The sequence below is a fragment of the Rhinoraja longicauda genome, chromosome 6, assembly GCF_053455715.1.
Source record: "Rhinoraja longicauda isolate Sanriku21f chromosome 6, sRhiLon1.1, whole genome shotgun sequence".
In the NCBI taxonomy this organism is placed as follows: Eukaryota; Metazoa; Chordata; class Chondrichthyes; order Rajiformes; family Arhynchobatidae; genus Rhinoraja; species Rhinoraja longicauda.
In genome coordinates this window covers 37,878,913-37,902,282 of record NC_135958.1, presented here as the reverse complement: position 1 = coordinate 37,902,282, position 23,370 = coordinate 37,878,913, and the positions used below count along the sequence as shown (strand labels likewise).

The following is a 23,370-nucleotide window of genomic DNA, read 5'->3' as shown; positions in this document are numbered from 1 at the left end:
AGTTACTCCAGCATTTTGTATCTATCTCCGGGCATAACATTTACCTGGCCTCAGTCTTAGAGGTGCCTTCCTCCCACCAGCACAGTCTGCTTTTGAATTTTATAGGCCAATTATGTACACCATATAATCTGTAAACTCACTTCGCTCTCACTGATTAGATCACATATGTTTGTCAAGGACAGACATGTGTTCATGCTAATGAGTTATGCAGGAGGAACACCAAAGTGTAAGAGGTGAAAGAGTAATAAATGACTGTGTGAGATATATACTGTCTGACAAGTGGCAGCTGGATGGTGCTGAGACATGGCTAATAAGTTGCGAGGATCTTTTCATTCCCTGAAAGATAAAGAGGATATTCCTAAAATTCAGCATGTTCCCTCCAACTCTATTTGGCCCAAATCTATTTCCTAGAAATCAAAACCAGTTCAAATAGTTTTAATCGCCTGTCTCTTACTTCTCTAATTGTATGTTCTCTTCTACCTTAATTCTTTGCCGCACTCTGCTCTTTCTTTTTTTATCTCAATGCTCTCTCTTCCACTTCCTTGTTACTAACCTGCACTGTACTTTGGCAAGGTTGGCATTGTAAGCGCCCATCAAAGTCATTTCACTCAGAGTTTACAGTGCGAGACAAGCAAAGAAATGTCAATACATCATGAAATGTCAATACACTTGTTGCCAAAAATCTCCTTTGTGTTTACAATACATATACTGTCAGTAATAGTTTTTATGTTTGCTCTCAAGTCATCAGGTTTTGTAATTTTGTAATTGTTCTCTACTTTTGATTATTGGAATTTCTGATTGCTGTGGTGACACTGTTTTCTTTAGGATATTAAAGATGTTCTTTCATAGAATTAAATTTCCTGTCATGACACGCTAGCAGAAAATATTGACACGTTGCTATGAATACAGAAAAGAGATGAGGCAAGAATGAAACCAATTATTTTTGATCAAAAGTATTCCGACCTTTGTAATAAATTTGTACTGGAGATGGATAGAAGGGTCTCACATTTGTCAACTTCATGCAAACAATGTGTAATATCTGAAAAGCAGATATAAATTTATTATTTAGTTTAGTTTAGTTTAGTTTAGTTTAGTTTAGTTTAGAGAAACAGAGTGGAAACAGGCCCTTCGGCCCACCGAGTCCGCACCGCCCAGCGATCCCCGCACATTGACACTACCCTACACACACTAGGGACAAGTTTTTTACATTTATACCAAGCCAATTAAGCTACAAACCTGTACGTCTTTGGAGTGTGGGAGGAAACCGAAGATCTGGGAGAAAACCCACGCAGGTCACGGGGAGAACGTACAAACTCCGTACAGACAAGCACCGTAGTCAGGATCGAACCCGGCTCTCTGGCGCTGTAAGGCCAGAGTCCTTAATTGAGTAATTAATTGTAATAAGGGAAAATAACTTTTGCTGCAATTTAGAAACTGAATATTGTTTCTGGGCATGTGTAGATTTATAATGCACTGTTAACACCAATATGAGATCAATCATCTGAACTTTAAGACCCTGATACAAAGATATGAGATTAGTCGTAAGGCATGCCGTCAAACGTAAGAAGAGGATCTCACTATCATTAAATCCTCAGGTGTCCGTTGACGCCCTGATGGGTCACAGATACCGCCTGACTTTTTCAACATTTTCTTCATCTTAATTGGTTTGTGACGGACGTTGCGAAAAATTTGTACAATTGCAAGATTCACAGGAAAAATAATGAAGGCACTTTCGATTCCGATAATTAGCTCCCGCCAGGTGATAGTACTGCCATCTGCAAGAAATAAAACATACAACCTGATAAACAACATGTCAGCAAAGATAGACACAGAACGCTGGAGTAACTCAGCGGGTCAGGCAGCATCTCTGGAGAAAAGGAATAGGTGACCTTTCGGGTCGATACCCTTCAGATCTGAAATGCCATCTCCAGAGATGCTGTCTGACCTGTTGAGTTACTCCAGTATTTTGTGGTCTATCTCTGGTTTAAACCCACATCTGCAGTTCCTTCCTACAAACAACATGTCAGCGACAGGCTAGTCTCCTCTTTATTCCTTGAAGAATAAAACCCACACTAATTAAATAATTTATTTATGACAGCATGTCCCCATTTTGTGTTTGTAATGAACTTGTAAAGGAGGCATTAGACACAAATCAACTCAATGCAATCAATGGGCCCAACTTTTAAAATCCCATTAAGTTACTAATGGCAATTGTCATTGCATACCTGTTCATTAAAAAAAAAAAGGATTTTAGTTTAATTTCCCATATTTTAACCAAATAGGTTGTGTTGACTTTCAATGCTGCATTTGATTCCAACAAATAACAAATTGTGATAGTAGTAAAAACAAATAATTGTGTGCATTCATACATTTAAATCCTTTCCACAAGTTATCTTTGATGGCAGAGTACAGGTGGACGTGGAATGTAAGTTTAACCCAGAGATGGGACCATTTTCACCAAGTCAGGTGGTGGGATTAAAGAAGCAATATACTTATCAGTCTTTAGCAAGTATTCCAGTGGGTGTTTACAGTGAAATGTGTAAATCAGTGATCAGTGGTGGATCAGTGGTGGGGTGCAGGTGGGGGGGGGGGGGGTTGGGGGAATGGTGGATGGTAAGGGAATCTTCCAACTACCCAAATAGCATGGTGAGATTATGGATTTGTGTGCACATGTCTGTTAATACCCAGCATGTGTGTCTGCACCCCTCCAAAGGCAACAAAGTTCAAAAGCCCGTGCACACTTCTGTCTCTTGCACACCAATATGGAATACTACTAAATGAAGAGAAAACACTACTCCTTACATCAACAGGTCTAAAGAACCGGGATTTAATTCTTAGTCACTGATGAGATACTAATCTCAGCAGTCCGGTGGCCGAGATGTTATGTGTAAAGAAGTATCCTCTTGATTCATAAGTGGGCAAAACAGCTCATTGCTAAATGAACCCTGCTGATAAAAACATTCGTGTGGACAATAGGAATAAACAGGATAATTTCAATTTCATGTCTTCCACAACCTGCCAAGACGATGCTGACTTCCATGTGCGACCAGGAGAGAAGGACTTTTACCTCAAGGAGGGCAATCACCTCCCAAAGAAAGCAAGTTAAAAGAAACGTGGTGGCACAGTGGCGCAGCAGTAGAGTTGCTGCCTTATAGCGAATGCAGCGCCGGAGACTCAGGTTCGATCCTGACTACGGGCACCGTCTGTACGAAATTTGTACGTTCTCCCCGTGACCTGCGTGGGTTTTCTCCCAGATCTTCGGTTTCCTCCCACACTCCAAAGACGTACAGGTATGTAGGTTAATAGACAATAGACAATAGACAATAGACAATAGACAATAGGTGCAGGAGTAGGCCATTCAGCCCTTCGAGCCAGCACCGCCATTCAATGCGATCATGGCTGATCACTATCAATCAGTACCCCGTTCCTGCCTTCTCCCCATACCCCCTCACTCCGCTATCCTTAAGAGCTCTATCCAGCTCTCTCTTGAAAGCATCCAACGAACTGGCCTCCACTGCCTTCTGAGGCAGAGAATTCCACACCTTCACCACCCTCTGACTGAAAAAGTTCTTCCTCATCTCCGTTCTAAATGGCCTACCCCTTATTCTCAAACTGTGGCCCCTTGTTCTGGACTCCCCCAACATTGGGAACATGTTATCTGCCTCTAATGTGTCCAATCCCCTAATTATCTTATATGTTTCAATAAGATCCCCCCTCATCCTTCTAAATTCCAGTGTATACAAGCCCAATCGCTCCAGCCTTTCAACATACGACAGTCCCGCCATTCCGGGAATTAATCTAGTGAACCTACGCTGCACGCCCTCCATAGCAAGAATATCCTTCCTCAAATTTGGAGACCAAAACTGCACACAGTACTCCAGGTGCGGTCTCACCAGGGCCCGGTACAACTGTAGAAGGACCTCTTTGCTCCTATACTCAACTCCTCTTGTTACGAAGGCCAACATTCCATTGGCTTTCTTCACTGCCTGCTGAACCTGCATGCTTCCTTTCATTGACTGATGCACTAGGACACCCAGATCTCGTTGAACTCCCCCTCCTCCTAACTTGACACCATTCAGATAATAATCTGCCTTTCTATTCTTACTTCCAAAGTGAATAACCTCACACTTATCTACATTAAACTGCATCTGCCATGTATCCGCCCACTCACACAACCTGTCCAGGTCACCCTGCAGCCTTATTGCATCTTCCTCACAATTCACACTACCCCCCAACTTAGTATCATCTGCAAATTTGCTAATGGTACTTTTAATCCCTTCGTCTAAGTCATTAATGTATATCGTAAATAGCTGGGGTCCCAGCACCGAACCTTGCGGTACCCCACTGGTCACTGCCTGCCATTCCGAAAGGGACCCATTTATCCCCACTCTTTGCTTTCTGTCTGTTAACCAATTTTCTATCCATGTCAGTACCCTACCCCCAATACCATGTGCCCTAATTTTGCCCACTAATCTCCTATGTGGGACCTTGTCGAAGGCTTTCTGAAAGTCGAGGTACACCACATCCACTGACTCTCCCTTGTCAATTTTCCTAGTTACATCCTCAAAAAATTCCAGTAGATTTGTCAAGCATGATTTCCCCTTCGTAAATCCATGCTGACTCGGAACGATCCCGTTACTGCTATCCAAATGCTCAGCAATTTCGTCTTTTATAATTGACTCCAGCATTTTCCCCACCACTGATGTCAGACTAACTGGTCTATAATTACCCGTTTTCTCTCTCCCTCCTTTCTTAAAAAGTGGGATAACATTTGCTATTCTCCAATCCACAGGAACTGATCCTGAATCTATAGAACATTGAAAAATGATCTCCAATGCTTCCACTATTTCTAGAGCCACCTCCTTAAGTACTCTGGGATGCAGACCATCAGGCCCTGGGGATTTATCAGCCTTCAGTCCCATCAGTCTACCCAAAACCATTTCCTGCCTAATGTGGATTTCCTTCAGTTCCTCCATCACCCTAGGTTCTCCAGCCCCTAGAACATTTGGGAGATTGTGTGTATCTTCCTCAGTGAAGACAGATCCAAAGTAACGGTTTAACTCGTCTGCCATTTCTTTGTTCCCCATAATAAATTGCCCTGCTTCTGTCTTCAAGGGACCCACATTTGCCTTGACTATTTTTTTCCTCTTCACGTACCTAAAAAAACTTTTGCTATCCTCCTTTATATTATTGGCTAGTTTACCCTCGTACCTCATCTTTTCTCCTCGTATTGCCTTTTTAGTTAACTTTTGTTGCTCTTTAAAAGAGTCCCAATCCTCTGTCTTCCCACTCTTCTTTGCTATGTTATACTTCCTCTCCTTAATTTTTATGCTGTCCCTGACTTCCTTTGTCAGCCACAGGTGTCTCTTACTCCCCTTAGAGTCTTTCCACCTCTTTGGAATAAATTGATCCTGCAACCTCTGCATTATTCCCAGGAATACCTGCCATTGCTGTTCTACCGTCTTCCCTGCTAGGGCCTCCTTCCAATCAATTTTGGCCAGCTCCCGCCTCATGCCTCTGTAATCCCCTTTGCTATACTGTAATACCGACACTTCCGATTTTCCCTTCTGCCTTTCCATTTGCAGAGTAATTGACTGGGTAAATGTAAACATTGTCCCTAGTGTGTGTGTAGGATAGTGTTAATGTGCGGGGATCGCTGGGCGGCGCGGACTTGGTGGGCCGAAGGGCCTGTTTCCGCACTGCATCTCTAAATCTAAATCTAAACCAGAGCCAACTGGAAATGTGAAGTTAGTTTGAGAGTCAAAAGTCAAGAGGGTTTTATTGTCATACGTCCCAGATCGAACAATGACATCCTTACTTGCAGCAGCACAACAGAATATGTAAACACAGTACACTGTCAACAATATAACAATACGAGAATAAAAAGTTCAGTGTGCGTGTATATATACATTATATCGTGTATATATAGTTGATAAATATATGAAAGACTAGGATAGGTTAACCTTTGGTCAGTCTATTGTGCATTTTCCTTTTTTTTTAAATTTTCATTTTGTATCATTAACATGTACCTAGTTCCTCGTTCTGGCCATCTCCATTGGCAGCTGTGTTCCAGAACATGATGTTGGTCAGCATCGTGCAGAGCAGGAGGGAGAGGCAGCAGGAAACTCGCTGGACTCTGGTGAAGGAACTCCTTGGGGGACGAGCAATCACAGAAAACCAGATATGTTGATCCGTGAAGCTTTCAGCTGTCTTCATGAAGAACAAGTTGCTGCAACATGTCAAATTCAATCAACGTGATTAATCAATTCTTTGAGAACATCCGTCCTGAATAAATATTGAACAAGCAATTGATGCACGTTAATAATGGAGCAAAGAACATGTGAATCATGGCATAATGTCAGCAGGTGATTTATGGGCCACAAGTTTGCAGTTAATAACATTCTCCCGTGGAAAACAAAAAATGGAAACATCGTGAATTGAATATTAAACCACAATTCAAATTCATTTCTAGATTCCATTATAAAGTTGCCATTGTAGCGACCATAGAGAATGGTCCGGGTCGTCGAACCCTCAGATTGGCCAGCAAGGTCACGTGTGAGCGCGACCGTAGGGATTGGTCCAGAAAGCGACATCGCTGATTGGCCAGCGTTGTCATGTGCGCTTTTGGCGCCCGAAATGTTCAGTTCGGAGAAGTCTTCGAAGAAGACAGTGAGTTTTTGATGGTTGTCCTTTACCTTGTTGTTTAACTTTGTATTCGAATATTGCTGCTGCAATAAACTTCTTCTACAACCAACAAGTTTCCGGACTCGCCATATTGGTGACCCCGACGTGATCTGGACGATCACCGACTATGCAGGAACACGACGCCTCGTTGTTGAATGCCGCGCCTGGCACACCGGAGTTAAGCGCGGTAAGCGTTCACCTTCCGTTGTTTTGGACACATTCACCACAATCTTGGTTTGTCCACACCGAAGCCCAATTTCATATAAAGAACATATCGGCCGACTCGACGAAGTATTACTATCTCGTCAGCGCTCTATCACCGGAGACGACCACACGCGTGATGCGGTTCATCGTTAATCCGCCTGCGGAAAGCAAGTACGAGGCAATGAAGAAATTGTTACTGCGAACCTTCGGGTTTAATAGGCATGATTGCGCTGAAAAACTTCTGCACCTACCGGACCTCGGAGATCGACGGCCGTCCGTTCTCATGGCCGAGATGATGATGCTAGCCGGTGAGCATACGGATTGCCTCATGTTCGAACAGGCATTCCGAGAGAAGCTTCCCGAGGATGTCCGACTGCTGCTCACAGATTGTTCTTTTAAGGACCCCGAAGCATTTGCAGAGAAAGCGGACGCGCTCATAGCGGCTAAATCGAAGGCAAGCGGTTCGATCAACAAGGTCTCGACATCGGTGGCCACGCCACAGCGACATCAAGATGGCGCCGCGTCTCCCGCCAGTTCTCCGAAAGCCCGCCAAAAAGATCCGCACAAGCGCGGCTGGTGCTATTATCACCTATGATGGGGTAGAGAATCCCGCAACTGCCGCTCACCTTGTACCTTCGCGGGAAATTCCTCGGCCGATCGTACATAGGGGCAGTTGCGATTGGCCAGAACCGACGCCTCTACGTCCACGATCGATTCACGGACACAGAATTTTTGGTGGACACGGGAGCCATCGTCAGTATAGTGCCGCCGACCGACCTCGAAACCAGAACGGGTAAGACAGGTCCCACCCTCATCGCGGTTAATGGCAGCCCCATTCGCACTTTCGGTATACGGAAGATGTCCCTTGTGTTAGGCCTCCGCACGTACGAATGGCCATTCATCATAGCAGACGTCAGACAAGCGATCCTAGGCGCAGATTTTCTCTGGGCTTTTTCACTGGTCCCTGATGTCCGCGGTAACGACCTCCGACCCTCCGCCGGCGAGGAGCCCGTCGCTCCGACAATCGCCTCCCCGCCCAGCCCTACTGTCCAGGCCGTCGTCGCGGCCCCTGACTCGTATGCTGAGATCCTGGCGGAGTTTCCAGAGCTGCTCATCCAACGTTTTGACACGCCTTCGGCCAAGCACGGCGTGGTCCATCACATCCGCACCGAGGGCCCTCCCGTTTTCGCTCGGGCCAGGAGACTACCACCAGACAAACTGGTGGTGGCACGGGCGGAATTTAGGAAGATGGAGGAAATGGGCATTGTCCGTCAGTCCGACAGCCCGTGGGCCTCGCCGTTGCATATGGTCTCCAAGGCATCTGGGGGGTGGAGACCATGTGGCGATTATCGGCGTCTCAATGCTGTCACCACGGCTGATCGCTACCCCATACCGCACCTACAGGACTTTTCGTCTGGGCTGGAAGGAGTGGTGGTGTTCTCCAAAATCGATTTGGTGCGAGGATACCACCAGATTCCGGTGCGGCCGGAGGACATACAGAAAACTGCCACGATTACTCCGTTCGGGTTGTTCGAATGGTTGCGTATGCCTTTCGGTTTAAAGAACGCGGCACAGGCTTTCCAACGACTGATGGACCGTGTGGGTCGGGGTTTACCCTTTTTGTTTATTTATTTAGACGACATCCTGGTCGCCAGCCCCTCAGTGCAGGAACACCAGGTCCACTTGCGGACTGTGTTCCAGCGGCTCCAAGACCACGGGCTCATTATCCAACCCTCCAAGTGTCAATTCGGCCTCCCTTCTCTTGATTTATTAGGGCACAGAATTACCCCTGCCGGCGCCTCCCCTTTGCCCGAGAAGGTGGAGGCTATCCGGGCATTTCCCAGGCCCACCACAGTAAAAGGACTACAGGAGTTCGTAGGTATGGTTAACTTCTACCATAGGTTCGTTCCGGCAGCTGCGCGGGTCATGCGCCCGCTCTTCCAGTGCCTTGCGGGAAAACCGGTAGAGTTGATATGGTCCCCGGCCGCAGAGTCGGCTTTTACAGCAGCTAAGGCAGCCTTGGCAGACGCCACCATGTTGGTCCACCCGAGCCCCTCCGCCCCCACGGCCCTGACGGTTGACGTCTCTGATGTGGCGGTGGGCGGGGTCTTGGAGCAGCAGGTCGGTGGCCGTTGGCAGCCCTTGGCGTTTTTCAGCCGGCAACTAAATTCGGCTGAGCTGAAGTATAGCGCATTTGACCGAGAGCTTCTGGCCCTCTATTTAGCTGTTCGTCATTTCAGGTATTTCCTTGAGTGCCGCCCATTTGTGGCCTTTACGGACCACAAACCATTAACATTTGCATTTTTCAAATTGTCTGACCCATGGTCGGCCCGCCAGCAGCGGCACCTGACTGCTATCTCCGAATTTACCACCGATGTCCGTCATGTCGCGGGTAAGCTTAATGCCGTTGCTGACGCCCTGTCTAGACCTGCTTTTTCCCCTATTTCGGCGGTGGACTGCGAGGTGGATCCCCAGGAGCTTGCGGAGGCACAGCTTCTAGCGGATACCGCCTCGGCATACCAGTCCACCACTTCGGGATTGAAGTTGGCTCAGGTAGCCTGCGGGTCGGAAGGCACAAAGGTCTGGTGTGATGTTTCCCTTCCCCGTCCCAGGCCGGTAGTACCGCCCTCCCTTCAGCGCCGGGTTTTTGATGCCATTCACGGGCTGGCGCACCCGTCCATCCGCTCCAACTCTGCTTTAGTAGCAGCTCGGTTTGTCTGGCATGGCCTACGGAAACAGGTAGCGGGTTGGGCACGTTCCTGCGTTCCCTGTCAGACCGCTAAAGTCCAGCGCCATGTCCAGCCCCCCGTACAGGAGTTCGAGGTCCCAGCAGTTCGTTTTTTCCACATCCACGTGGATTTAGTCGGGCCTTTGCCTTCCTCCCGGGGCTACACCCACCTCCTCACGGTGGTGGATCGGTTCAACCGGTGGCCAGAGGCTTTTCCATTGTCTGATATCTCGGCAGCCTCTTGTGCCAGGACTTTGGCCCTCCATTGGGTAGCTCGTTTCGGGGTCCCGGCAGTTATTACCACTGACAGGGGGCTGCAGTTCACTTCGTCCCTCTGGGCCGCGCTCACAGAACTGTACGGTTCCAAGTTACAACCCACTACTGCATACCACCCCCAGGCAAATGGACTTGTAGAAAGGTCCCACCGTCAACTTAAGGCGTCCCTCAGTGCAAGGCTTGAAGGCCCGGACTGGGTAGACCAACTCCCCTGGGTTCTTCTGGGCATCCGGACTGCTCCTAAGCAAGATCTCGGTGCGTCGTCCGCGGAGCTAGTATATGGCTTGACACTTCGAGTACCCGGGGATTTGTTTCCGGACCCCTCAGACCAGCTGCCTCCAGTCCCATCAGTCTTAGCATCTCTCCGGGCACGGGTGGGTTCCCTGGCTCCAGTTCCGACTTCACGTCATGGGTGTCCCATGGTACATGAACCGCCTTCCCTGAAGGACTGTGAGTTTGTGTTTCTGCGAAAAGATTCCCATCGTGCCCCGTTGCAGAGGGTCTATCAAGGGCCGTTCCGGGTTTTGCGTAAGGGAACGGCTACCTTCACCTTAGACATGTGCGGCAGGAGTGAGCTCGTCTCGGTGTCCCGGCTCAAACCTGCACACTTGGATCCGGATCAACCAGTCCTGGTCGGCCAAACCCCTAGGAGAGGCCGGCCTCCGTCTGTTCCGCTCAGTCCAGGACCCCCCGTTCTGGCAGTTCCTCCAAGTCCGGAATCCCCTGCTCCTGTGGTTCAGGCTGCCCCTCTCCTTACTCGTTATGGTCGCGAAATCCGGCTCCCTGCTAGGTTCCGTACCTCGGGTTCTGGGGGGGTCATGTAGCGACCATAGAGAATGGTCCGGGTCGTCGAACCCTCAGATTGGCCAGCGAGGTCACGTGTGAGCGCGACGGTAGGGATTGGTCCAGAGAGCGACATCGCTGATTGGCCAGCGTTGTCATGTGCGCTTTTGGCGCCCGAAATGTTCAGTTCGGAGAAGTCTTCGAAGAAGACAGTGAGTTTTTGATGGTTGTCCTTTACCTTGTTGTTTAACTTTGTATTCGAATATTGCTGCTGCAATAAACTTCTTCTACAACCAACAAGTTTCCGGACTCGCCATACCATTATGATTATTATTGTGGATTGACTCGTCTAAATTAATAGAAACATGATAGGGAGCAAATATTCCATAAAAGGTTGGAAGTACTTAACCATCAGGGTATAATTTATCATTCTAAATAATCTCACATTCGAACAAAGATGAATCTAATGCACAGCACCTTCAGACATCCAGAGATGATGAAAGGCCTTACTGATGCGAGGCTTTCTTCCCAAATGGTTTACTATTTCATCAGGCAAGTTTAGCAACTCAGAGCGTTAACCACTCTTTTCTATTACTCTGCTCTGTACTTCCAACAAGCACATTTTTGGTACTCTCACATTACATTACTTTGGCACACCTTTCTGTGACAGTTTAATCACATTAATGGAAAGTTCTCTTCTGTCTGAAACTACATAGCATTTTAGACAATAGACAATAGGTGCAGGAGTAGGCCATTCAGCCCTTCGAGCCAGCACCGCCATTCAATGCCTTCTCCCCATACCCCCTGACTCTGCTACCTTTAAGAGCTTTATCTAGCTCTATCTTGAAAGCATACAGAGAATTGGCCTCCACTGCCTTCTGAGGCAGAGAATTCCACAGATTTTAAATGAGATGGCTCGGTAAAATGACTTTGTCAGTGCTTCTGAACTGAAGTGTCCTTTTAAGAAGGTATTGATAGGATTTTGAGGAATAGAAAACATATTTGATAAAACCACGTTGGAATGAGAACCTGAAATCTGGACGCCTTTCTAAGCACGCTTAGGATAATGCAGTAAATGAGACTCAGTATAGTTCCATATCTAGTGAACTTGAAGTAATTCAAACATAGCCACACATTAAACTGCAGACAACTTTGATCCAGCTGATTTAGGACCTTGATTTATAGAGCACCCTTTGTGTAGAGAGATACCCAGGGCATATCAGAGTGGTATATTGGGGAAAAAGACAGTAACAAAAAAATATTAAAAGCTTGATCCTAGAGGAACTTTAAGAAGGATTTGAAATGAAGATGTAAAAGATGAGGGATTCACAGAGGAATGATGGAGGTTGGAGCTGAGACTGTTGAAGATAAGGTGACTTCAGAGAACAAGGGGAAATGGAAATTCTGAGGCCAGAATTATTGGAATAGATTCCTCACTTCCAGCAGGGGGCACTAATTAGTTGCTGTGCAGCGACTCACCAACCATTCTTTCACAAAATGCTGGAGTAACTCAGCAGGTCAGGCAGCATCTCAGGAGAGAAGGAATGGGTGACGTTTCGGGTCGAGACCCTTCTTCAGACTGATGTCAGGGGGGCGGGACAAAGGAAGGATATAGGTGGAGACAGGAAGATAGAGGGAGATCTGGGAAGGGGGAGGGGAAGAGAGGGACAGAGGAACTATCTAAAGTGGGAGAAGCAATCGCCGGAACGCAGAGAGGGGAGGGGTCTCCGCAGAGACCGTTCCCTCCGTAACTCCCTGGTCCACTCGTCCCTTCCTACCCAAACCACCCCATCCCCGGGAACTTTCCCCTGCAACCGCAAGAGATGCAACACCTGTCCCTTTACCTCCCCCCTCAACTCCATCCAAAGACCCAAACAGTCTTTCCAGGTGAGACAGAGGTTCACCTGCACCTCCTCCAACCTCATCTATTGCATCCGCTACTCCAGATGTCAACATATTTACATCGGCGAAACCAAGCGCAGGCTCGGCGATCGCTTCGCTCAACACCTGCGTTCGGTCCGCGTTGGCCAAACTGGTCTCCCGGTGGCCGAGCACTTCAACTTCCCCTCCCATTCCCAGTCTGACCTTTCTGTCATGGGCCTCCTCCAGTGCCATAGTGAGGCCCACCGGAAATTGGAGGAACAGCTCCTCATATTTCGCCTGGGCAGCTTGCAGCCCAGTGGTATGAACATTGACTTCTCCAACTTTAGATAGTTCCTCTGTCCCTCTCTTCCCCTCCCCCTTCCCAGATCTCCCTCTATCTTCCTGTCTCCACCTATATCCTTCCTTTGTCCCACCCCCCTGATATCAGTCTGAAGAAGGGTCTTGACCCAAAACGTTACCCATTCCTTCTCTCCTGAGATGCTGCCTGACCTGCTAAGTTACTCCAGCATTTTGTGAATAAATACCTTCCATTTGTACCAGTATCTGCAGTTATTGTCTTATACCAACCATTCTTGGTCATTGGTTTCTTACGACACGATACAATATAACTTTGTTTATCCCAGGAGGAAAATTGATCTGCCAACAGTCATAAAACACAAGATACATGATATATGAAATTAAAGTGATGAGTGGAATTGATTGGGGATGTGCAAAGATTGGGGAGGGGAGTCAGTCTACCCCACGACAGAAGGGGGAGGAGTTGTACAGTTTCATAGCCACAGGGAAGAAGGATCTCCTGTGGCGTTCTGTGCTGCATCTTGGTGGAACCAGTCTGTTGCTGAAGGTGCTCCTCAGGTTGACCAGTGTGTCATGGAGGGGGTGAGCTGTATGGTCCAAGATGCTCTGCAGTTTGAGGAGCATCCTCCCCTCCAAGACCACCTCCCATGAATCCAACTCCACGCCCAGGACGGAGCCAGCTTTCCTGATGAGTTTGTGAGGAAATGTAGTACCATTGAGCCTGACACTACTGAATCAGCCTGACACAAGGAATTGCTCTTCCTTACGTGCCCTGATGCAAAGGATATCATGTAAGACAGGATCTGATTCTGAGGGTCATTGGGGAGGAATGTCGTTGTTGGTCAGAAGGGCCCACTACCATTGATCGATGGTGGTGGGCCATGTCATTGCTAATCGTGGGTGAAGTTGGAGGGTTTAAGTGGTGGTGGGTGAGGCTTTGTAATTGGTGATTGTGGAGCTCATGTAGGGTAACTGGTAGCTGTGTGTGGTGTGGGGGGGTTTAGATAAAGCAACCACCTCTGCATTGTGTGGATGTGGGAAGGTTGCCAGGTGATCAGACGGCGGGGCCTTTGATTTGTAAACGGGGTGCAGCCTGGCTCATAAGGATGAGGGAACGAAGCTGCCATCTTGTTAGAGAGCTGGGGAATTTGGTGGGATGCTGGGGTGAGAAGAGATGGTGTACCTCTTGTAAAGGTAGTAAGTGATCAACTTAGAACCGGGCTGTGTGGAATTTCCACACTCAGTTAGGATCTGAGCTCCAAGGCCCTTTTACATCGTGCAGTGCTGAACAGGTGCTACTAAGAGAGCTGGTTCGCTTGTGACAAACATTCGACCTAATTTTTCCAGCAATCATCCTAAGCAAGACGAGAAGTGGCTTTGTTATTGGTGCATCCCATGTGGAAAACAGTTTATCAGTATTTGGGAATGGGAAGTCATGAATAGTTTCTGGTCCGGACTTGCGATTTAACCAGGAAAAGCAAAATGTTGTCTTGAACACAGGGAGATATCAACTTCTACACTCTTGTCAAATTTCCTCAGGAGAGATTATGGAATTTAAAGGGCTGGAGGAATTTATGAAGAGAGCAAAAGTCTAAATCCTGCAGGAATTCAACATGAAATTTCAAAATTGGAAGTATCATTGTAGACCAATGATGATTGGGATGGAGGGTAAACAGGATTTAGTTCAGGATGGGGAATAGGCATCAGAATATTGGTTGATTTAAATTTAACAGCTAAATATTTAACATTTCATGCTGAGATTTCATGCACTTCATTAATGAAAAATAACCTGTCAAAACTACTCTAGTTGAAATCAAATGTTATTTGCTCACAAGTATGAGGTGAATCACATTCATTATTACTGGGCAACAGTCTCAAACTCTCATATATTGCCACTGTTACAACAGAGTAAACAAAATAAACGGAATAAAGAATAAAATGAGCCCAATTATTCATAGAGAAGTTTACCGGAAGTCTTTCATTTCTGCCTCGGAAGCAATAGGGAAAACTTTGTCAAGAACAAACTCTCCAAAGTCAGCCGCCAACCAGCAATTGCAGAAGAAGAGCCATTGCTGCCCTGTTTCTGGATCTTGTACAATGACATGATTAATGTACCTGTAATTACAGAGATGTTAAAAGCAGCACATTCTGGAGACTTAGAGTTTATTCTACATTCTAGAGTTATTTTGCAAGTTATGCTTTGTCAGATTAAATGCTGTCAATAGGCATTGATCATATGTGAAACGTGTGCTCTTCGGGATAGTGAAAGCACTAAAGCAAGTTTCAATGAATGGGACTTACCAGGATGGGCTGGATCCTGAATTGTTATGCCACAGTCTGATGCTGGAGAGGTCTCCCAGTGGGAAGGGGGTAGCAAGAACGAATTCGTCTTCTGAACTTTGCTGAAATACTGGTTTCTTTGGGTCAAATAAATGATGGGAGTCACTGATGCCGGCTGAACCATACAGTGTTATTACTACCTGTGAAAGTATAAAAATATTTATTACTACTCAATCCCCATCTGTTGACTCAGCAAAGGCTGACTTTACATGTGGGTCTTAAAGTTCAGATGATATTCAGATAGGATTGTTTGAATTTGGTGACAAGGCCATGCAAACAATTAATGTAGCAATGTTGTCAGAAGAACAATTATGTAATCTGGGCAATTAAGTCAAGTCAAGCCAAGTCAATTATATTTGTAAAGCACATTTAAAAACAACCCACGTTGACCAAAGTGCTGTACATCTGATTAGGTACGAAGGAAAAAAATGAAACATACAGTAGCACGCAAACATAACAGCACATACAAAACAGTTCACAGCGTCTCCTCAATGAGCCTCAAACGCTAGGGAGTAGAAATAGGTTTTGAGCATGGACTTAAAGGAGTCGATGGAGGGGGCAGTTCTGATGGGGAGAGGGATGCTGTTCCACAGTCTAGGAGCTGCAACCGCAAAAGCGCAGTCACCCCTGAGCTTGAGCCTAGACCGCGGGATAGTGAGTAGCCCCAAGTCGGCCGACCTGAGGGACCTGGAGTTAGAGAGGTGGGTTAGAAGATTTTTGATGTGGGGGAGGGGAATGTCCATTTAGGGCTTTATATGTGAATAGGAGGAGCTTGAAGTTGATTCTGTACCGAACAGGGAGCCAGTGGAGAGAGGCCAGAATCGGCGTGATGTGGTCCCTTTTACGGGTACCCGTCAGGAGTCTCGCTGCGGCATTTTGGACCAGTTGCAGGCGGGACAGGGAAGATTGACTGATTCCAGTGTATAGGGAGTTGCAGTAGTCTAGGCGGGAGGAAATGAAAGCGTGAATGATTTTTTCAGTGTCGTCGAATTGGAGGAATGGTTTGATTTTAGCTATGGTTCGAAGTTGGAAGAAGCTGGCTTTTACCACAGCGTTGACTTGCTTGTCAAATTTTAATGCAGAGTCAAATATCACGTCGAGGTTTTTGACATGCGGTTTGACTAGGCAGGATAGGCTTCCAAGACTGCCTGTTATCGATTTGATGGAGTCGGGGGGGCCGAATAGGATGACCTCAGACTTGCTCTCGTTTAATTGGAGGAAGTTCTGTGCCATCCAACATTTTATGTCCTCAAGGCAGTGTAAGAGGCTGTTTAAATTTGATTGGTTGTTGGGTTTCAGGGGGAGGTAAAGCTGAGTGTCATCGGCATAGCAGTGGAAAGAAATGCCGTGCCTTTGAATAATTTGGCCAAGGGGGAGCATGTATAGAGAGAAGAGAATGGGGCCTAGGATGGAGCCTTGTGGAACTCCGCAGGAGAGGCTAGCTGGAGCAGAGGAATAACTGCCTATGTTGATGGTGAAACTCCTATCTTTGAGGCCACTGGATGTTAAACTTCACTTAATCTTGGGGGTTTTTCCCCGATATCTCTAATCTTCTTCAAGCACTACTGAATGTTATTGCACACATCCATCTGTGACCTTGTTTAAGTCATATTCCCATCAACTACATTTCAATCTGTAAAGTTTTCCCACTAAATGTTATCAAAGTCAACATCGTTGGATCTTACCATTCTCTAATTTTCCCTCCCTCTCAGACTAATGCCTGTGGCTTGACAGATTTTTTTCAGCATCTGTTTTGCAAACGCACTTCCCAACGCACCAAATCAGAATGGCTTGAGTTGAGGTGCATCTTAACATTTGTGTGGAGGGCCCTTACATTTCTTCCAGTCTCTCCAAGTTACCTACATCAAGTGTGGAGCCAAAGAGTGTGGGGAAGAGAAGTCAGTCTGCTCGGGCCAGGAGTAAGATGTGCAAGTGAAACACACAAAAAAGTGAACACTGGAGAAGCTGGACCCAAACCAGGGCAAAAGATCCAATTTAGTCTTAATACTGTTATTAACACAGTAGATTCCCCACCTTTCAATAAATACAAAATGCACTGGAGTGACTCAACAAACTTTCTAATAGCATTTCTAAGACACAATTGTCAAGATCAGCAATATTATGGAACACAATCCCCTTTAAAGGTTATTCCATCAAGGTTATGCATTGCTGGTATCTTATTGTCACTTGGTCAGAATCAAAGAATTTGATGAATGAACAGCAGGGTGGCACGGTAGCGCAGCGGTAGAGTTGCTGCTTTACAGCGAATGCAGCGCCGGAGACTCAGGTTCGATCCTGACTACGGGTGCTGCACTGTAAGGAGTTTGTACGTTCTCCCCGTGACCTGCGTGGGTTTTCTCCAAGCTCTTCGGTTTCCTCCCACACTCCAAAGACGTACAGGTATGTAGGTAAATTGGCTGGGTAAATGTAAAAATTGTCCCTAGTGGGTGTAGGATAGTGTTAATAGTGTTAATGTGCGGGAATCGCTGGGCGGCGCGGACTTGGTGGGCCGAAAAGGCCTGTTTCCGCGCTGTATATATATGATATGATATGATATGAGTAATTCAATAGTAAGGCTACAATCACTTTCTGGGGCAGGTGAAGATGGTCAATAAGTGTAATCTTATTTCCCATAACAATATCCGGACAGTAATTAAAAACTTCATCTGATCACACTAATAATTGTAATTTATGAAAAATATATTATTCTCCTGTTCTTACCTGCAACTCTTAATGACTTTATCCTTTCTATATTTGTAGTTTTTTTGGAACAATGCTATTTTAACATTTCAATTTAGTTTTATTTTCACACCATTTGAAATATTTTTCCCAACCTTAGATGTAGTTCCTGCTCCTCTTCGATGCCCAGTGAAGACTTTCACCAAGTAAAAGTATTTGGCAAATGGGTCATTATCTGCAAGAAGAGTTTTTTTCACCTTTATGGAAGAAACAAAAAATGAAGGAAAGGCTATTGAATGTTTCCGAACTTCAACGTTGAGGTGTAGATTCACAGAGATAAAATTATACCTTTTTATGCAGCAATTTATTTTAAGATTCTGCAGGAGCATTAATTCTGCAGGATTATTGTTCAGGACCATTTCTTATCACTATAATTAAGATACGAGTTCATCGATGACCCATATTCATTAAAATTGTAATACCTTGCCCGTACACGTCTCCCTGAGAAAATGAATGTGCAAAACATCACTAAAAGGGAAATGAAGGAAATGTGGGAACTTCTGGAAGCTCAGAAGTTTCAGTGACACTCAGCTCAATTCTGGTGTGCAGTACTGGAAAGGCACATTGAAATGAACTCCGGCTCATAAAGAATTAAGTAATACATTTTTCAGAAGTTTAGTTAGTAGAAAGAGAAATGTCGCACTTTTAGACATTAGCATCACCATTGAAGATTTATAAAAATTAGTGGTGGTTTACAAATCTTCAAAGATTATTTTTTTACCTCAGCCTTGATATCAAATAAGTGTTGGCACATCAGAGATTTGGACTTTTCCATGTTTTCACCTTAACTAGTGTCTGATAGTTTCTTATCTGCTGTTCAAATGCAGAAGTCCTAATGACTGAGTTCTGTTGGGAAATGCCTAGTTTCATTAAAAACAAAGAAACATAGAAAATAGGTGCAGGAGGAGGCCATTCGGGCCTTTGAGCCAGCTCCACCATTCATTGTGATCATGGCTGATCCCTTCCACGACAGGATTCCTCATATAGTCTGCAGGGAGGATCATTGCTGAATTTCCCCAGCACTTATGTTTTGATGAATCTGCTCTTGGATCCTGCACCAGGTGAACCAAGAACAAGATCCATCAGGTGATTGAAAGGAACAATAGGCATGAACAAGGCAAGTTCAAGGTAACAAGTCAATAAGAATTTCCAAATGTTCAACGCAAGGTAGAATCCATCCCATATAATCATAGTTCTTGCATGCCTTGGGGGAACTGAACAGGACACTAGAATGTAACCACCAAATGAAGCACAGGTCTTCTATCCAAGATTCTGTTCAATGTTACGTTCTTGTACAAAATTGTTCTGATTTGTAAATATTCACGTTCAGATCAATATAGTTGGAGTCAGATTAGGCCGTAGAGGCCAATTCACTGGATGAATTTAAAAGAGAATTAGAGAGAGCGCTAGGGGCTAGTGGAATCAAGGGTTATGAGGAGAAGGCAGGCTTGTATTACTGATTGTAGATGATTAGCCTTGATCACAATGAATGGCGGTGCTGGCTCGCAGGGCCAAATGGCCTCCTCCCGCACCCATTTTCTAGGTTTCTATGTCTATGTTTGTAATATGATGTTTAATTCCTGTTAACATCAAACTATTCTGCAATGCCAACTTAATATGAAATTTAACATTTGCATTTTTTCAACAATATGACATCTCTTCCATTTAAGTCCTTCAGCTTTCTCATATTATTTGAATTCAATGTATTTTGAAAAATGTCGGTACAAGTTCATGAAGATGTTTTGCAATTGTAATTTTTCACTTCAGCTCAGTTGTAAATAACATACAGGGTGTTGGAGTTACAACACCTTCTGGACAATTTCCTTACCTTCACTAAATCCTGTCTGTCCTTTGCCCGAGCCCATATGACCAGGAGGATGTACAATCCAACTACTGCAGCCAGTAATGAGACCACCACAGAGTTGTTTTTGACCTTGGAAAACAATTCTACTGTTTCTGTGATATCCACTGTATTGGGCAAAACAATGAAAGAGGTAGCAAATAAACTGAAGTGATTGCAAAGGCACTGGATCCTTTCTGGGTTTGTCCTTGGGCCCACCTGCAGGGATGAAATCAATTCGAATGTGAACCATTTATTCTATGTTCAATATGAAAGACGAAGAGCAGTAGAAATTTCTCAAACAAACCCCGAGTGGCAAATTCAACAACTACGTGAAATACACCATTCTGAATTTTCTGTCATTGGTCCGATGGTGAATAATGTCTCACTCAGTCCTAACCCATTAATGAGGACTATCTCATAAACAGATCCCCATTAGAGCACAGTTCTAAGGGAGAGGAGTGAGCTGAAGGGAATGGCTTTAAAGTAGGCTTGGAAATGCGATGAATGGTGAACGGTAAATGAGAATGGCCCAGTTGGTGATGGAATGCCAACATCCGTAAATGGGCGAATTATGATGGGTACCCATAAAAGGTGAACTAGGAGAAGGCTTTCCATAGAATGTATAAATGGTTTGGACTTGATTGACTCTAATTAGGAAGTTTGTGGATGATATTAAATTGGCAGTATAGTTCATCGTGAGGAAGGGAGTTCTAGGCTGCTAGAAAACATAATTTGACCAGTTAGCTCATCAGAGAAGTGGCAAATGTCATCCCATCCAGTAAAGTGTGAAGTAATGTAATTAAGGAAGGCAATCAAGCTAAGGAATACATGGTAATAGGAATATATTGAGAAGTTGTAGGGAACAAAGGATTTTCAAGGCATCTCCACAAATCTGTGAGGGTAGAAAAGGGGGTGAGGAAGGCACACATTTGCAAGCAAAAAGGAACATGAAACAATGGTTTAAAAATTAGTTAGAGCACATTTACAGTTCTGGTCAGCAAACTACAGGAAGGACGCCAGAGAGAGTCCAAAGGAAACGTGAGTAAATCGCAAGGTAAAGAAGCATAAGTGAAAACACGAGGAACTGCCGATGCTGGTTTACAAACAAAGACACAAAGTGCTGGAGTAACTAACCGGGTCACGCAGCATCTCTGGAGAACATGGTGGCGTTTCCAACTCTGAAGGACAGTCCCAACCGAAACGTCACTTATCCATGTTCTCCAGAGATGCTGCCTGACCTGTTGAGTTAGTCCAGCATTGTGGGTCATTTTCTGAAGAACTATAATTACCCAGCCTGAGTCGCTTTCAATAGAACTTGCGACCCCATGCAAGAGCTTTTCAAATGCTGCACTAAAGTCCATGTGGGGAATGAAGCCCGGTTACCAGACATCGATCTTCTGAGCTAGCATTCCAACTCCCCAAAAACTACCAACTATGGTAGAACTTCCCCTGCACAAAGCCACACTGGCCTGCCCTGACCAGCCCCGACCTCTCCAAAATACATAAATCCTTCCCCTTAGGATTTAGTCCAATAGTTTCCTTATCATCAATGTCAGAAACATTGGCCTGTTGTTAAGTGGCTTATTCCTGACACTCTTCGAAAATAATGGAACAACATTAGCTATCCTCCAATCTTTTGGTATCCCGCCTGAGGCAAACGAAGGTGCAAAAATCTCGGTCATGGTTCCGGTTATCACCTCCCTTACTTCCCACGGCCGCCTTCTCGTATCCGGCCCTTTGGTCTGATCAACCCTTATGTGTCCTGTAACGTCCAACAAATCCTCCTCCTTAATACTGACCAGTTCCAGATTATTCACGTATCCCTCCCTGAGCGCACTATCTTTCACATCCTTTTCCTTGGTGAACGCAGATGGAAAGCATTCATTTGTGGGACCTCACCCACATTACCTGGCTCCACGCTTACACGTGGAGCAGTACAGCCCTTCAGCACACAACAATTGTGCCGAACATGATGCCGAGTTGAACTAATCCCCTCTGCCTGTACATGATCCATATCCCTCTATTCTCTGCACTTCCGTGTGCCTATCTGAAAGTCTGTTAACCCCCACTATGGTATCTGCCTCTGCCGCCACCCCAAGTCAAGTCAAGTCAAGTCAATTTTATTTGTATAGCACATTTAAAAACAACCCACGTTGACCAAAGTGCTGTACATCTGATTAGGTACTAAGGAAAAAAAAAAGAAACATACAGTAGCACGCAAACAGTTCACAGCGCCTCCTCAATGAGCCTCAAACGCTAGGGAGTAGAAATAGGTTTTGAGCCTGGACTTAAAGGAGTCGATGGAGGGGGCAGTACTGATGGGGAGAGGGATGCTGTTCCACAGTCTAGGAGCTGCAACCGCAAAAGCGCGGTCACCCCTGAGCTTAAGCCTAGACCGCGGGATAGTGAGTAGCCCCAAGTCGGCCGACCTGAGGGACCTGGAGTTAGAGGGGGGGTTAGAAGATTTTTGATGTAGGAATGTTTTGCCCCAGGCAATGCTTTCCCAGCCCCCACCACTCTCTGCGAAAAAACTTGCCCCGCTCATCTCCATTAAACTTTTCCCCTCTCGCCTTATAGTCATGGCCTCTAGAATTGGAAATTTTCACCCAGGGAAAAAAGTTCTGACTGTCTACCCTATCAATGCCTTTCATAATGCTATATATATAATTTACATTATTGTTCCCTGTGGTGACTGCTCTTTCCCTGACTAATGTCCTGCTCCTGATATATTTACAGAATATCTTGTGTTTCTCCTTCGTTTACTTGCCCAGAGTATTTTGTGGCCCCATTTTATTCTCCTAATTTCTTTAAGTTCTCTCCTACACACGCAATATTCTTCAAGAAACTTCTTCGTACTCATGTGTGGGAAGGTACTGCCGATGCTAGTTTACATCGAAGATGGACACAAAATGCTGGAGAAATTCAGCGGGACAGGCAGCATCTCTGGAGAGAAGGAATGGGTAACATTTCGGATCGAGACCCTTCTCCAGACGGAGAGTCTGGGGAGTCTGAGACCCAGAGATATGGAAGGGTAAGGTGTGAAAACGAGAGATCAAAGTGGACGAGGCTCAAGGGAAATGTAGAATGTTTAGCGGGGATAGAGTTCCTGGATAAGGCCAGTGTACGCCTGGAACAGGGATTGTTCCTTGATCTCAGTTTTCGAGATCTGCCATACGTTTTCTCTTTTTCCCAATATCCTTTGTCATCCAAGGTTCCTTAATCTCACTGCCTTTTCCTTTCACCTCCTGGAACATGTTGGCCTACTCTTACTAGCTCTCTTTTAAAAAGCTCCCACTGGTTAGCCATCTGCCACTCATCTCACCTTACATCCTTGCGACGACCAAAAATGCTGCACTTCATCCCAATACAAGCACTTGACATTGAAGGTGGTTATGGTAAAAGTTGTAGCGTTGACCTCAGACTCATTTGCCTTCAGGAGAGGCTTGGCTGTCAGGTAATAAGTTCCATTCCTGTCCATTAACATTTCAGGATGAATGACCCAACTGTAGATGTTGGCTGGAAAGAGATAAAATAAAGTGACAATACTCCACTTCTTGTTAATTGGTAAAATTACAATATACAAACTCAATTG

The 23,370-nt window shown here is 45.5% G+C and overlaps 1 protein-coding gene across 1 annotated transcript in view; it reads right to left on the bottom strand.

Moving 5' to 3' along the window:
• Positions 1–23,370, bottom strand: part of LOC144594714 (polycystin-1-like protein 2) — a 97,481-nt gene that overhangs the window by 32,302 nt on the left and 41,809 nt on the right. Inside the window, exons 12-18 of the mRNA XM_078401556.1 lie at positions 23,101–23,294; positions 19,764–19,994; positions 18,031–18,132; positions 15,158–15,336; positions 14,825–14,971; positions 6,030–6,229; positions 1,579–1,775 (exon numbers count right to left, since the gene is read on the bottom strand). Of these exons, the coding sequence (XP_078257682.1) occupies positions 1,579–1,775; positions 6,030–6,229; positions 14,825–14,971; positions 15,158–15,336; positions 18,031–18,132; positions 19,764–19,994; positions 23,101–23,294 (1,250 nt within the window). The remainder of the gene's footprint in view (positions 1–1,578; positions 1,776–6,029; positions 6,230–14,824; positions 14,972–15,157; positions 15,337–18,030; positions 18,133–19,763; positions 19,995–23,100; positions 23,295–23,370) is intronic.